Source organism: Saccopteryx leptura, chromosome 11 (genome assembly GCF_036850995.1).
Source record: "Saccopteryx leptura isolate mSacLep1 chromosome 11, mSacLep1_pri_phased_curated, whole genome shotgun sequence".
Taxonomy (NCBI): domain Eukaryota; kingdom Metazoa; phylum Chordata; class Mammalia; order Chiroptera; family Emballonuridae; genus Saccopteryx; species Saccopteryx leptura.
In genome coordinates, this window is record NC_089513.1 from 16,649,534 (window position 1) to 16,666,078 (window position 16,545).

The 16,545-nt window shown below is 40.4% G+C and overlaps 1 protein-coding gene across 2 annotated transcripts; it reads right to left on the bottom strand.

Annotated features, from left to right (window-relative positions):
- Positions 1 to 5,727: 5,727 nt before the first annotated feature.
- On the bottom strand, positions 5,728 to 15,742 carry LOC136383415 (dynactin-associated protein-like). 2 transcript variants are annotated; one of them, XM_066353314.1, is made up of 4 exons: positions 15,659 to 15,742; positions 15,303 to 15,435; positions 12,158 to 12,322; positions 5,728 to 6,799 (listed from the first exon to the last, which is right to left on the bottom strand). In XM_066353314.1, the coding sequence occupies exons 2-4, from the start codon at positions 15,357 to 15,359 to the stop codon at positions 6,485 to 6,487; spliced, it is 537 nt and encodes a 178-aa protein (XP_066209411.1). In that variant the 5' UTR covers positions 15,360 to 15,435; positions 15,659 to 15,742; the 3' UTR covers positions 5,728 to 6,484. The 2 variants fall into 2 exon arrangements, with proteins under 2 accessions (XP_066209411.1, XP_066209412.1); XM_066353315.1 differs by lacking the exon at positions 15,659 to 15,742 and adding an exon at positions 15,521 to 15,577.
- Between the last annotated feature and the right edge of the window lie 803 nt (positions 15,743 to 16,545).

Consider the following 16,545-nt stretch of genomic DNA (forward strand, 5'->3'; position numbering starts at 1 on the left):
CATCTGCGCATGCACACATGCTGCCACATCATCCTACAGAAACTGGGAGGGTTTTCCTTTTATTTCCTGCAGATTTTACATTTCTATCATCTTTTGTTGCTTTCCTGTGACTGGTCAAAAGTGCACCATGACTTTACGGACACACTGTAGTTGTAGCTTAATCTGAAGTGCTTACTAAAGGTTAACTTGCCATAAAGAGAAAATTTTTAGGACTGATGGTCATTCTATTAGTTAATGTGATGATATGACTTTGCAGTTGCAAGTTCAAAAAGATATAGGTACAGACTGAGACTGATGACTGTTGTGGACCGTAAATGGCAAAAAGCCATTATAGATTCGAAGCTTAGTAAAAGGCTAAGTTCTCCCCCCCTCCATCTACATATTTGGCTTTGATGCTGAGTATTTGCACCCACTCCACTTGCTTCCTTGGGTTGCTGGAAGCAATATACATGCCTTTCCTCTGACTCTTTGTTTGTTTTAGATGTTGTAAATTTCACTAATGTATCCTATTTTCATCTTGGGAGAGTTCCTGTCTTAGCCTTTGATGTGCAACTTTGTATCAGGGTCCTTGATTTGCATATGTCTATATAATAAAGCGAACTGGGGCTATGAGGCACTTGGATACTGCCAGGCAGTTTGAGGAGTCCTCCCGGTCCCATCGTTTTTGTTTTGACAAAGTGTGTTTCCTTAATTCCGCACCGTTATTAGGAGCCTCGCTGGTCCGCGGCAAGTGGCGCCCGAACAGACGACTTGAGTATGAGTACAAGGAAATTAAAATTGAAGGAAGGTGACGGAACTCCCCAAAGTGAAGTGCGCACAGTGAGTCAAGAAAGTTTTTGGGGAAAGTGTAGTCAGGAGTAAAAGATTATGGGACAGATAGGGTCAAAAATAAGGGACCTTTATGTAGAAATGTTTCTGTATGAAGACAAATCGTTGTCTGAAGAGTATCAGGGTGAGCTGGAAACAGAGGGATGTGAATATGAGGATAACTTGGAGTCTGAGGATGACAGGGGGGATGAAAAATCTGTGGCTATGGCTGCCTTAGCTGCGGGGCCTCCGCTGCCCTCAGCTCCTATCTACATTCAACCCTCTGCTCCTCTGTTCCCTTATCAGGCTGATTACCAGGCTCGAAATGTAGGGGAAACAATAAATGATGGCTTTACCCATTTTCCTGTTGTAGAAAGACAGGATGATACAGGGAGACTAGTGTGAGAACATGAACCTGTACCCTTTAGAACTCTGAAAGAGCTTAAATTTGCTTGTGTTCAGTATGGGCCACTTGGTTTATCAGATATTATTAGTACAAATGACTGGAAGGTGATTGCTTGTGCTTGTCTCTCTGGGGGTAATTATTTGCTGTGGAAGTTGGACTTTCATGAAGGGGCTGTTGAGGTAGGAGAAAAATCTCAGCATAGTCAACCTGAGCCGCCAGTTACAATGAATATAGAATTTGAGAATGGATAGGAGATTCAGGTATTAGGAAAATTACAGCTTTTTCTGTCATGGTCTGATTTTCTTTAATGTTTTGACTGCGGTCTTCTGAACTATCATTTTGTTTCTTTCTTGTTCTTTGCCTGGAGGTTGAGGCGGGGGACCTGTGTTGGATCTGACTCTAGGAAATATTCTAGCAGCTGCCGAGAGCAAATTTTCTTGGGGGGATTTTGTTTAGTCACATCCTTCAGTGTCTCTGTCAGAAAATGCCCTGACTAATATCAGGCAGGCATCTTTTTAATCTGGATGTGCTCTGAAATCCTGGGTTTCTCTCTGGTTTGTCTGGTTCATCTAATTCTTGTTTCTGTTTAGTCTTTGTTTAATGTTGTCAAAATTGTAAGGTATTTTTCCCCACCGAGAAGGAAGGAAGAGGCCAGAGCCACGCAGTGTGGAATAGCAAATGGCTTTATTGAGTACGGAGCACACATCCCGCCCAGCAAGGTTCCCTGGCCCCGAGGAAAGAAAGATGGAGGCTAGGGAAGTTGCACAAATTAAACCGCATGGGAGATATTTAAAGGGTCCCTCTAGGGAAGTGGAGCTACTATGACATGGTGAAATTTCACTGGCTGGCAGATGATCGCTTCTTTCCAAATAGTTCCTGGGAAGCTTCCTTTTACGCGCTTGATTGTGGGCGGTTCTAGCCAAAGTTCGCGGGTCTGAATTCCCCATGTGACCATCCCCCATTATCCACCGACCTTACAAAAATGTGTCTGTTTTTAAGGCCTGAATTAAGTTTGTTTTTGCATGCAAAGGTTGGAAATGCTGGCTCTAATATTTAGAAAAAATAAAATGTTTTTAGAACTTTTAAGGAGCACTCATTTAAATTTAAATAGAATAGAATGTAGATCCTTAAGACTTACTGATTTGGTTAGTGCATTGTGAGGTGTGTTCAGAGTTAGGAGCCAAATAGCAACTTAAATATTAGGAAACTCCTGCAAATTTTCTTTGTCATGCTCTTTTTACTTTAAATTTTCTGAATACTGATGTACAGGGTCATTCAGCAAGCAGAGAGACTCTGGAACCCTGCAAGGAAAGCCTTCCCTGAAGTGCAATGGAGGGACCCACTCACAGGAATCTGGCAAGGGCCAGACTCTGTTCTCTTATGGGGCCAAGGATATGTGTGTGTTTTTCCTAGGTCTGCTGAAGCTCCTCGGTGGATCCCTGAATGACTGGTGAGACATCATGATTCTAGATGAGAGACTCATTTCACAAGAGCAATTGCATAAGGCTTATTTTACTATACTCTCTTCCCTTTCTCAATTATTATTATGTAATTTTTTTAATGTTTTAGATCATTTTATTTCTTTTCTGCTCCATTACATGAAAAGAGGGTGAAAGGGGGGCCTGATTTGGGTGTTGCTGAACAGAAATCTCATACGGCCATCTTGAGATTTTTCGAGAGAGATCTCTGTTTAGTATATATCCTTATTATGTTCCTATTAAGGTAGCCCTACTTAAGATCAAGCAGGCCATAGTTTAATCTCTAAAACCCCGGGTTTCACTCTTGATTTGTCTGATTGTATGTGAAGTCTTTGTTTAATGTCTAAGTGTCTTTGTTTATAAGGCCTGAATTAAATCCTTACATGAAAAGTAATAATAATAATAATTTTGGAAATGCCGGCTCTAGTATTGAAAACGAAATAAAAATAATTTTATTTCCCTACACAAATATAATTTTGTTTGGAATAAGTAAAGCGTGCTTATTTTGGATCCAAAAGACTTGCTGGTTTGGCCAGGCTGCTCCAGGCCACAAGTGGAAGGCTTGAAGCAGCATAGATTTACATAATAAAAGTGTAAAGATTTTTTTTTACTATAGGAGAATAATGAAGATCACACTGGGATTTTTCAGTTTTGATATGTATTCTTTATGGTGCCTGTTAATTAATATTAAGGGGGTATTTTGATAAGTGTGGGAATGTTGCTTAAAGGTGCATTTACTCTATTTTTTTTTCTTTTAATAATTTTATTTTTTTAATGGGGTGACATCAATAAATCAGGATACATATATTCAAAGATAACATGTCCAGGTTATCTTGTTATTCAATTATGTTGCATACCCATCACCCAAAGTCAGACTGTCCTCTGTCACCTTCTATCTAGTTTTCTTTGTGCCTCTCCCCCTTCCCCTTTCCCTTTCCCTCTCCCCCTTCCCTCCGTAACCACCACACTCTTATCAATGTCTCTTAGTCTCACTTTTATGTCCCACCTATGTACGGAATAATGCAGTTCCTGTTTTTTTCTGATTTCCTTATTTCACTTCGTATAATGTTATCAAGATCCCACCATTTTGCTGTAAATGATCCGATGTCATCATTTCTTATGGCTGAGTAGTATTCCATAGTGTATATGTGCCACATCTTCTTTATCCAGTCATCTATTGATGGGCTTTTTGGTTGTTTCCATGTCCTGGCCACTGTGAACAATGCTGCAATGATTTACTCTATTTTTGTTAAAAGTTAACAAAGTCAAGAATTTCTTGAAATCTTTGAAGTCAAAATATTGTAAAGTGTGCTTAACATTTGCTTGAAGATTCAATTGTAAATAATATAAAAAGAAATGGGGGTGGGGAGTCATGTCCTGGAGCTCCTGCAGGTCTATCCTATCATACTTTTTACTTCAAACAGTTTCTTTTGAATGCTGATGTACAAGAGATGCCAAATTTTTTTGTCCCGCAAACTACCACCCCCCTTTTTTTATTTGATTCCAGCTAATAACTCTGTTCTGTCTTTTTCTGAATAGCTCCAGTATAGGCAGATAGGGACTCTCAAGCCCCTCAGCAAGATCTTCTGAGCATGGCTTTTAAGGTACCAAGAGGCCAAAAAAGCCCAAAGGAGATTGGGTAAAATACTAGCTTTTGGCATATGCCCTCAACGGCTCCAACGCTCCAACTGGAACTTCATCAGGGCCCTGCTTCAATAGTGGAAAGGATGGTCATTTGAGCCAAAGCCTGCCAGGCTTACATGCTTTTGCTGTGAGGAAGAAGGGACACTGGAAGGTAGGCTTCCCCCTCGCTCCTCTAAGGGAGGGTTCAGTCTCTTCCAGCCCTGCTCCAGCCACCTGTGACCTAACCTTGCCCAGAATACTGGGATTTGACACTGAAGGCTAAAAGGTGCCCAGGGTCGTCGGCCCCATCTATGACACTGAAGGAGCCTGGGGTATTTCTTCCAAGTAGCCGGTAGACTGGTCTCATTTACACAAGGACCATTTAACTATGTCTTGCCTGAATATTCAGGTTTTTTATTCTTCCCTCGAAGATCTCTGTTGTGGGTATTGATAGTCCTGTTTTCTGCTGCTTTGTTTAATATATAATTTTTCCTTTATTCCTCCTGCCTCAATGCCCCACTGATATTTTTTAGGCTAGAACCTACTCCTAATTTAGAGCTCCCTTTTTCCTTTCTTGCCAACTTACAGATTTACCTCTGCCACCCAGCTTAGTGTATCCCAAGGTTCTCCTCACCACCCCATGGCTATAAAGCTCCAGTATAGGGCCCCCTGGGTTCATCTTTCCAGTTTAAAGAAAACGGAAGCTCCATCTTCATGCGTGCTGCAGATGGCTTTTCCAGTCCACCTGGGTCATTGCCAGCTGGGAGCAGCAGTCATTGGGACTTTGATGCTAGCTGCAGAGTGTGAAAGTGTGACAGCAATTCCAGTGCCATGTGGACTTTTCCTGAATGTGGACTTTTCCTGGACTCCTGCTCCTGTGACAGTTTTTGATGGACTGAACTGGGGTTGGGTTGCATTTGCAGAGATTTGGAATGGTGTTGGGGCCAACTTGGACTTGGTGAACACTTTAAGGACATTACTCTTTTATAGATTCTTGTTGTATTAGCTTAAAGGGTTTGCTTAAAGGCTTTAATCACTGTGATGTATTAGTATACTTGTTTTGGGTATCTGTTAGCATTGGCTATACTAATTTTGTGTTTGTTCTCTATTTTTTCCGTCTGCCTCCAAATTAGAAAATCAGATGAATGCAAATCTCAGCACACAAATTAAAAAGAAAAGGGGGATATATTGTGGACCGTAATTGGCAAAAAGCCATTATAGATTCGAGGCTTAGCAAAAGGCTAAGTTCTCCCCCCTCCATCTACATATTTGGCTTTGATGCTGAGTATTTGCACCCACTCCACTTGCTTCCTTGGGTTGCTGGAAGCAATATGCATGCCCTTCCTCTGACTCTTTGTTTGTTTCAGATGTTGGTAGATTTCACTAATGTATCCTTTTTTTGCCTTGGAAGAGTTCCTGTCTTAGCCTTTGATGTGCAACTTTGTATCAGGGTCCTTGATTTGCATATCTCTATATAATAAAGCGAACTGGGGCTATGAGGCACTTGGATACTGCCAGGCAGTTTGAGGAGTCCTCCCGGTCCCATCGTTTTTGTTTTGACAAAGTGTGTTTCTTTAATTCCGCACTGTTATTTGGAGCCACGCTGGTCCGCGGCAGATGACCATTGTTAATGTAGGCTAAGTGAAAATTATACTAATTGTAGGTTGAGTGGAAGTGGTAGTGTTGTACAGCCCACTGAAGTGAATATATAGTAGTTGTATATTAAAAGAGATGGTGAAAGTGATGATTATTTTGGTTGTCAGCTAAAATGAATTGCATTAATTATTTTGTTGTTGTTGAAATTATAGCCATTGTAGATTCCTTTGAAGTGGGGGCATCTGTGGTTTTACTTGGAGCAGGGGTGATGGCTGTTTTGGTTGTAAGTTCAGTTGAATGTGTGAAAGTTGTAGGTTCAGTGGAAGCTATGGTTGTGGCTATTGTGTCAGTAGGTTCAGGGGACCACAAAATGGTTGTAGATTCTGCTGTCCTAGCTGTAGTTGTAGGTTTGGTAGATATGGTGGTCACCGTAGGTTGTAGATTCTGCTGTCCTAGCTGTAGTTGTAGGTTTGGTAGATATGGTAGTCACCGTTGGTTGTAGATTCTGCTGTCCTAGCTGTAGTTGTAGGTTTGGTAGATATGGTGGTCACCGTAGGTTGTAGATTCTGCTGTCCTAGCTGTAGCTGTAGGTTTGGTAGATATGGTGGTCACCGTAGGTTGTAGATTCTGCTGTCCTAGCTGTAGCTGTAGGTTTGGTAGATATGGTGGTCACTGTAGGCTGAGCAGCAGCAGAGGTTTTCCCATGGACAGTAACTGCAGGTTTCCCATTGTTTGGAGATAGGTGGATAAGGATGGAAGAGTTGTCATTTCTTCTGCTATTCACCAGGCATATTATGAGCACTCCAATTGCCATTGTTATCACACAGGCTAAGAGACAAGCCAAAAAGATGTTCCACAGAGACCAGTAACTGCACCAATTTCCTTTCACCTAAAAGCGTCAATGTAAATATCATAAAGAAAAAACAAAAATGCTTGTGATTCATCATCTCTTTTGTGTTGTTTACACCTTAGTGTTTTAACATCATTTAAATCCCTACAGTCTCTAAAGATATTTAGGCTTAAAGTCCACGTTATTATCCAGGTGGAAGTAATTGCATGCTTTCTCTATAAAACTTTAGAAAAAATCAAAACTGGCCAATATCTCATCTTCTCTTATCCAATTTTCCAATGATTGACATGGGTTTTCTCATCTTTTCATGTAAGCAAATGGCAACTTAACAGCCATTCTCTGTCATGTACCTGATCTTTCCGTTGGACATTGTCATTACCCCATCAGCTCCACTTCCAAAATCACTTCTTCAAGAATCCTGTGCTCTAACCACCATCCCCTCTTCTTCCATCTTGTTTGTTCAATTAGTCACACAACAACCTTTTATAAATTTTATTAATATCTTCAGCCCAGCAACCCTTGCTTTACTCACATCCTTCTTATCCACTTTTTGTTAAATGGTCCATTATTTCAATGCCATTTACCTATTCCCCAAAACCTCTTACAGTTTCCTCCTCTCATTTCTTCCAGCTGGCAAACGAATGGCTCTGTGCTTTCTCTGTACCTGCCCTTGCGTAGCTCACTGCTGAGGAAAGTCAGCACCGGGCTGAGCAGCATCAGTATAAAAGTATGATCACCATCCCTGAATGGATTTTCTGTACTGCTCTACCATCCTAGTATATGTCTCTGATTATATTTCTCAATACTCTTCTTTCTCCTCAAATCTGCAATCTTCCTCACATGCACATTGTCCCTCCTCATTCCCATCAAATGACTTCACCTCCTGCCTACTTCATTAGGAAATCTGAAATCATCAAATGGGAACTCATTCCAACCCCCTAGGTCCCACACCTGAGAATCTAAACATGCCTGGCCTCCACCTGCTTCCTTTCCTGATTGACACAAGAGTGAGCCTTCCTTCTGCCTGAAGCTGATCTGTCCATCCGTCCTTTGGTTCCAAACCCTCCCTACCTTTCTTTTCTTTTGATTACTCCTTTCTCTTGGACTGAATTCTTCACCACTTTCTTCTTAAATGGCTTCTTTATTTTAACATTTAAACATACTCAACCCTCTTCCTAAACAAACAAATAAAAATTTTATCCTTTGATTCCAAATCCCCTTCTAGCTACTTATTTTTCTCTGGAAAATGAAACTTCCCTACAGTTGTCTCAAATGTAAATATAATGTCTTCATTTGCATAGTCTTCAATCCATTCCAGTCAGGCTTCTGTCTGCCGTGCTGTGAAACACCTCTTCATAAAGTCATCAGGGACATCATTCATTCAAATAGAAGGAGCATATTTTAGCTCTTGATTTATTTAAGCTCTCAGTAGTATTTGCCACTGGAGACCGTTCCTCCTTCCCTCTTTTGAACAATCTCTTCCCTTTGCTTCTGGGATATTCCATTCTCATAGATTTCCTCCTGAACTCCCACAATCATCTTCTCAGTTTCTTTTGAAGGCTCACTATCCACTTTTGGACTTTATTGTTGAGATTCTCAGACCCTGTCTCTTTTCACTTTAAATCTAGGATAAGCAAACGTTTTCTGTAAAGGACCAAAGAGTAAATATTTCGGTGTTGTAAGCCATTCAGTTTCAGCCACACTACTCCCTGTGTCACTGCTGTAAAAGCAGCCATGGGTGGAAAGTAAACAAGTAGGCATGACTGTATTCTGACAAAACTTGATTTACAAAGTAGGCTGGTGGGCAAGATTTGGTCACTATGCTGTCTTTCTAGTCTTTGTCATTCATAACTATTATTTAATTACCATTCATATCAGAGTGACTTTCAAGTTTATTTCCTATCCAGCCTTCCCTTCTAACCTTCAAGGGCTTGCATGATACCACACCTTGGTTTCAAAAATGCCTCAGACTCACTATCCCATTTTAGTATACATGCTGCCAAAGCGAGCACTGACTCACTGTATCCAAACCCAAAGCCATGACCTTCCCAGTGAACCCTGGCCCGCTTTACATTTTATTAAATGGCATCACCATCTAGTCCATTGAGTTCCAACAGCTAGAACAAAAAGATCTTGTTCGAAATGTCCCAATCCATTACCAAGCCCTGTTAACTTTATCTGCTAAATATCTCCTACTAGTATTGACGTCACCGCCCAGAGGACAGCACGGTCTCCTCACGCACCTACACACCCACCTATACCGGAGTACTGGTCAGTGATTATGTTATGAGGAGAGGAGTGATACACTATAGGTATTTTTTTTTAATTGTTCTTAGAGCATTTCCATATTTTAACATAATATTGATAGCCTGGTGATGAATCAACTCTTGATAATAGCCCTTTATAATTTCCCGTGACCCAGCATGTAGATGGCTGCCCAGAACTTGGTATGACAAAGGGGACCCAGAGAATCCATGAGAGTGCCCTGGCTCCTTGCCAGGCTTGTCACCAGATAGTGCACAAAGAAAAGAGCACCCCAGACGTCTTCCAGAGGTGTGCATTCTAACCCTTCTTACATTCCCACTAATCCCTTCTCATGTATTAAGTTATTTACTAGTATGATTTAAAAGAAAAAAATTACATTAGAGACTAGAAACACTGTGTTGGAATCTACATTCTGCCCAGGCAAATTGTTTAACTTCCCTGAGTCCCTATTTTTTCATTTATGAATTGGTGATAAAGTGGCCTGTGACCTATAGGATAGCCTTAAGAATGAACAAAACTGAATTGCTTTGTTAATTCTAAAGTGTTTTGCAAATATGTATTGCTAATATTCTTAGTCAACAAAGCAAAGTGGATGAGTACAATCTTTTTCATTGGACAGATGTGTTAAAATTTCAGAGCTATGTCATCTTAAACAATTTCTTCCTTTCTCTGAGCTTCAACTCTCCTTATCTTGAAATACAGGCTGAAAAATACCTATCTCACTAGTTCTCAAAAATATTTTTATTTTGAATACAGGATAGCAAAGGGATTCAGATCAAGAGGTTTGGAGTCGAGAAGATTTGGGGATTGAATTAGCTCTGCCATTTATTAGGTGTGTAGTATTTGACAACTTTTTCTTTCTGAGCCTTTGTTTCCTCATAATGATAATGACACCTACCTAATAAGAAAGACGAGATAAAATAAGATAATATTTTTAAAGTGCCTAGCATAGTATCAGGTATATAAATTTTCAATTGTCCAACATGATTATTTTGTTACCTGTATGAGAGTAAAGCCCTTAAGAAATGGGATACACGGGGAGGGGAAGGATTGAGGGAGAGGGAGAGGGGGAGGGGCACAAAGAAAACTAGATAGAAGGTGATGGAGGACAATCTGACTTTGGGTGATGGGTATGCAACATAATTGAATGACAAGATAACCTGGACATGTTTTCTTTGAATATATGTACCCTGATTTATTGATGTCACCCTATTAAAATTAATAAAAATTTATTTATAAAAAAAAAGAAATGGGATACAACATTCATGCCTTATAGACAGACTAGAGTATATCTTAAATACTACAAAATACGGGCTATGGTATTTGTTGGGTTTTGTGCAAAAGGTGAAAGCCCCAAGGAAGCGGCAGTGGAATGAAGGCACGGGTCACCAAAGCCAGGGCAATGAGGACCCTACGGTCAAGTCAGCCCTAGGGAAAATACCTTCTTCGTCTCAAGAGAAGAAAGTGTCCAAAAGGCTTATGCACATCTGAGAGGAGCCTATAATTCTTCCTTTAAAAGAAATTATAAAAAGAAATAAAGTGCAGGTAACCAGAGAACAGGATATCCAACTTCTGTTCCGGTCACTTCCAGAAAAAGTTATGTGAATTCTAGAAAATCTCTTAGATTTTGTAGGCCATATTTTCCCTGATTTTTAAATGATAAAATGGGACTAAATCACTTATTCTCTGCACTGGTTGCATTTAATAAATATACTGGTGCATGGACTTCAACCCCAGAGTTTCTGATTCAACGCGTCTGGGTGGGGTTCAGCCCTTGGTACTTCATAAACAACCCCCAGGTGCTTCTAACATGCAGCAAGGGTTAAGAACTACCAGGTCAGATGTTACCTAAGACCTCTTCCAGTTCCACAATTGCTATGAATGACTTTCTCTCTGAAAACAAGATTTTCTAACTCCACCCTATTGATCTCATTCTTTCTTTCACATTTCCCCAGCAACAGTATAAACAGTTTATATTTTTCATCCAGAATCAAAAAACAAGACTCAAGAGTCTTTCTACTGAACATTTAAACCAGATTAGGTAACAGAGGGTAGGAATTTCAGAGTCATGGGAACCCAACCAAACTTCCAAGCAGAATAAGCAATTTTATGGTCAAGGTCAAGTTCCTAAACTAGGGCTTAAGATGTAGAGATATAGTTCTGAGGTAAAGTTAATTCAGCCAACAAGAAGGTCAGGAACCAAAGAGAGCTGAGTCTAGTCCCCAAAGCTAGCGGAGAGAAGCTGGAGAACAGAGCCACCATCCATATCAAGGTTTTACATACCAGAGGTCAGGACCAAGAGACAGAAAGAAAATGCCACAAGTTTTGTTCTCACATTGTTGGAACAACATAAAAAAGTAAGTGATCACCAATAAAGTAGGACCCTTGAAGCTTTAAATATGACCTAGTCAGTCTGCTCTCTGCATCTCTGAATGTGTTTCTATTCTAGATGGGGGTTGGGGGGCTGGGTGAAAAAGGTAAAGTGATTAAACAAAGAAAAAATACTTATAGACATAGACAACAGCATGGGGCTGCAGGAAGGAAAGAGAGTGGGGCCGTGTAGGAGGGCAGTGGGAAAACGGAGAGTGATGGACGGAGACTCGACTTGGGCTGATGAACACACAGCATAATGTACAGATGATGTATTGTAGACTTGTGCACCTGAAACCTGTATAATTTTATTAACCAATATTGCTCCAATAAATTCAATAAAAATTTGTTTTAAATAAAAATAAATTTATGTTTATTTGTGAAAAAAATATGAACTATTCTCTCATCAGAGTCTAATAGTGAATTAAACTTCACATTGCCAACATGTGTGATCCCCTGCTCCTCTCCAAACTTGCATTTGTACTTTTCATTTATTCCTTTTAATTACACATATGTTCTCTATTGATGTGACTATTTCAGTCCCCAACTAAAACATTAGCTCTTTAAAAACAAGGGCTATAAAATGTTCTTCTTCTTATGACTTGCCTCACAGTGACTTATAATTTTAACATAAGACAACAAAGGCTTAACATGAATGTGGGTGAATTTAGTGATTGAATACATTTCCTGGGAAAGAACAGAACAAACACATCCCAGTGTAGAGCATCCCAACCTGGGTGAAAGCTGCTATACCAATATTACCTGTGTATGAGAAGATTCCGTGTGTGGGTGTCCTGAGTGTTCAAGGACTCCTGGGTTCACGCAGACCCCAGTTAAGTCAGAAGAGACATCACAGGTTATGTCATGCGAAGGTGGACGCCAGCAGGCAGAGCTGTGAGCCTCTTGGTCACCTGAGCACATGGCTGGCTGTAAAGATGAGGCACAAGTGAATAGGAAGCCTTGGGGTTAGAGCTAAAAAAAGAAATTGCTTGCAGCTTATCAGATAAAACCTAACCAGGTCATTTTGGAAATGAGATTTTAAAGCAAAAAGAGTTGAATCTAGTAGTAGTAGCAGCAGCCGTATGTCATAAGAATACAAGAACGAGAACAAGCACTGGAGTCCAGACCTCCCAGTGTTAAGGCCAGAGTATTGTTCATTCCACTATACTATCTGTAGTATATTGTTATACTAAACTATAGTCATACAGTAATATAGTGTATACTATACTACACTGTACGGATTAAAAATCCTCATACAACGAGACTGCATAATCATACCATGCTCTGTGCAGTGAAGCTTGCAAACCCATGACAGGGACACAGACAAACCCTTTGTTCAGTGGGTAATATGCCTTTTCTGGATTCCTCCTGAGCACACAGCAGGGTAAAAACAGTTCTCCACCACCACAACAAAGGTCTCTACTCTCAGAGTTTACATGCTAATAGAACAAGGAAGCAAAACAGATTTCTGCATAACTAACAAATAATACAATAATTGCAAAATGTTTTTGAGAAAAAGGCATGATACAAATTGAATATGGGTGAGTTCGGTGGGAAATATTTGGGGGAAGAAGTGTGTTAAAAGAGGTGGAAGAACAAAATAAAGTGAAAATGAAAGTGAAATAGGTTCAAGAATTTAAGGATCTTGGTCCGAAGTTTTGTCACATCTCAAAAATACTGTAGAATCGTCTGGGGCACGGCAACTCATGGGATAATAACATTTATTTCCTAGCTGTGAGTTAAGGGCATTGTTGTCACTTGCTCATCTTCAAAAGGAGGCCACTAAAACTACCCACCCGTAGATTTGCTGGGAGGATTTATGAGTAAGTAACTGCTGAAGGGTTACAGCAAAGTCTGGCATAGAGGATGCACTCAGTGTTAGCTATCGCTATAGTCAGTATTACTATTCATGTGTTTATTCCTACTGTTCTGACTACTATTTGTCTTTGATCATGCTGATTTAATAACCCATTACTAGATAGCTATGAAACTGCTGGTCCATCAACCAGTAAGTCCATCAAACTGGAATTATATGTGGCCATTTGTCCATTAGGAACTATCATTAACAATACAAAAAAATAAATGATTGTTATAAAATATAGAAAAATAAAATATTCTTGGCAGTATAGAGATTGCTGAGTTAGATTTTCCTACATGTTATAGCAAAGGAATAAAGAAAACATTTCTATGTTTTGTTGAGTAAGATTTAACCAAGCCCACGTTATTCACTAGGTAAAAGTCAGCAAAGGTGGACTTACCTTTAATAACAGCCTTGCCTATTTTCTTAAATGCTGATTCCATTGTTTTAGTTACTACTCAGTTTGCCTGTGGCTGATGAAATACCATGATTTATTTTCTTTTGGTTTATAATCTTTAAATAATTCTTAAAGTTCATAATTAAATTTGGTCTTCAGGGAAAAATATATTTATAACTACACCCTAAATGTCCATAAAAAATGAACTATTTGGTCAGCTATCCAGATGCATGCTATAAAAACAACTTAAATCTGATCAGGTGGTGGTGCAGTGGATGGATAGAGAGTCAGTCTGGGATGCTGAGGACCCAGGTTCGAAACCCAGAGGTTGCCGACTTGAGTGTGGGCTCACTAGTTTGAGCGCAGGGTCACCAGATTGTGAGTGGGAACATAAACTTGATCTCTTGGTCACTGGCTTGAGCCCACAGGTCTCTGGCATGAAGCCTAAGGTCGCTGGCTTAGTCCAAGGTCACTGGCTTGAGCAAGGGGTCACTTGCTCTGCTGGAGTCCCCCAGTAAAAACACATATGAGAAAGCAATCAATGAACAACTAAGATACCACAACTATGAGTTAATGCTTCTCATCTCTCTCCCTTCCTGTCTGCCTGACCCTATCTGTCCCCCCCCGTCTCTCACATACAAAAACAAAAACAAAAACAAAACTTAAAGATAATATCTATAAACATCTTCAAATTTGTTGCTACCTGGAGAAACTATAAAGATGATTAATACTTGGCTAAAGGAATTTTTTCTATTTTCAATTTCCAGCACCCTAAAGATTCAACTTTAGTGTCTCAATCTCAGAAATGACAAAAAGAACATCTTGAGGAGGGTCCTTTCTTCAGCAACTCAAGAAGAGAACCCCCTTCTCTTTGGGTGAACAAGGGATCCTTTATTCAACTAACACTGAGTAGTAGAATTTCCTTCTTTGGCTTATACAGCGGTGGTTAGTACAGCTGGTAGCCATAGCTCCAAACTGCAAAGGCAAATATTTCATTCATTCTTCAGGCAGTGGTTTTTAACTTACCATTTTAATTTTTAGTACATTTCCATCCTTTGTTCTGATATCAAAGATTATTGGTTCAGATATAACCAGATACTTAAAAAGCACTCAATAACTATACAGTGAAGGCTTGATTCTTGGTGGGAAATATTTTAAAATAGACAATAGATCATATTTTTATACAAAGTATAAATGTTTAGAGGATTTCTTCCATAGGCCTAAAGATAATATCCAGGATTAATATCAGGATTTTAGCACAATTACAAATCTGAGTCCTAATGGGTTTAGAAATTATACATAAAATTGGAGAATCCAATTGTAAAAATATAAGTTAAAAATTAAACCAAAGTTGGTGAATGAAGATGAGAAATATAGAAAGTTAAATGGATTTATTCATATAGCATGTGGTCATATTTCTAATGCTTTATATCAGTAAGTATCTAAAATATTTTTTAAAGCATAATATAGCAGAATGTAGCATGAAAAGTAGAAGCAAAAAATATATATAATACACTGGTACTCCCTTTTTAGAAAAGAATGCAAAATGATGTCACTGACTATATACAGCAGTAAAGAGCTTAGGTTGCTTTTAGTGCTGAAAACAAGACTGTCGTATAAGCAACATATCAAAATAGAGCAGCGATACTCACCTGCTGGTTCTCAAAGCGTTCCATATTCACGATGTATTTTCCGTGTTTCCTGTTCATTTTTGAGCCTTCAATGCTACAAGTTTAACTCCAATAATACTTTTCAATACATGCATTGCCCTTTATACCAGCAACCCTGAAAAATAATTAAAATGATTGGTGGAAGATCAACTCGGATGCATCAGTGCAGGTGTGGATGAAACAAAAAACTAATTACTCACTAAAATGGGATCCACCTTAGAGAAGGAAATAAGGAATTAATTACAGAAAGACATAAGAAACCCATATTGCCTCTGAGCGGTGCTGTGATTGCCACCCTCAACAACCCTCTGGACAGAAATGAACTCTGAAAATCTTACATAATTTTTCCTTTTCGATCTTTTAGCAAGGCTGGGTGGTGCTGCCACCTAAATTAGACCTGCGTACGAGGACAGAGACTGCTGGGAATGAGGAGCCACATAAAAGCAAGGACCCCGCAGCTCCTGGGGTGGAGACGGCTGTCACCCGGGCTGACCCTGCATCTTCTCTCCAAACGGCAGAAGTGTTAGACCAGAGGGTCGCAGAGCGAGCGCGGGCAGCAATCAGCCATGAAGGCCATATCTCTCGCTCTGTGCTGAGGGCACGGCCCTGGATCTGGACCTGAGGTTCCCTAAGGGGCCACAGTCGGCAGGGATGGGCACAAGAAGAGCAAGGAAGGCCTCCAGGCCTCGTTAAGCAATTGCAGCAAATAGACTGGTTGTGAGAAGGGGACCTCAGAATGGAAATTTAAGAAAACCTCAGGTCTACAAGGTGGGGCAGAAAGAGAGAAATCAGGGCTTCTGAGGTCCAGAACCATAATCAGATTATCAGAAATGCGGCCCTGTGGGGATGGGGTCCACCCTCAACCTGAGATTGGAGTAAGAGCCAAGTGCTCAGTGGGGGGACATGGCAGCCCTGCTGGGGGTACAGCGGACAGTGCGGGGGGGGGGGGGGGGGGCAGCGGTCCCAGAGTGCAAAGGTGGGGCCTTGCTTATTTCATCAACTTCATTCTGGGTGGGGGTGGGGTGTAGAAGGAGGAGCTACTGGCGCTGGAGTAGCTCATAGCACTTCTACCGAGTCCGGTGTAGAGCTGGGACACTGGTGGCCACCGAGGCAGGCCTGAAAGCGGCTGTAGTGAACTCAGCCTGCAGAGCAGGCGGGGACAGGGCAGCTGGGCAGGGCAGGGGAGTGAAGCTGAGAATACACCCACTGCGGTAAATCTGAGTCA

Coding starts and splice junctions, on each gene's coding strand:
- LOC136383415 (XM_066353314.1), bottom strand. CDS start 15,359: ATGAACAGGAAACACGGAAAATACATCGTGAATATGGAACGCTTTGAG. Junction 12,323..15,302: donor AACGCTTTGAGAACCAGCAG/GTGAGTATCGCT, acceptor TCATCTTTACAG/CCAGCCATGTGCTCAGGTGA. Junction 6,800..12,157: donor CGGAATCTTCTCATACACAG/GTAATATTGGTA, acceptor TGACGCTTTTAG/GTGAAAGGAAATTGGTGCAG.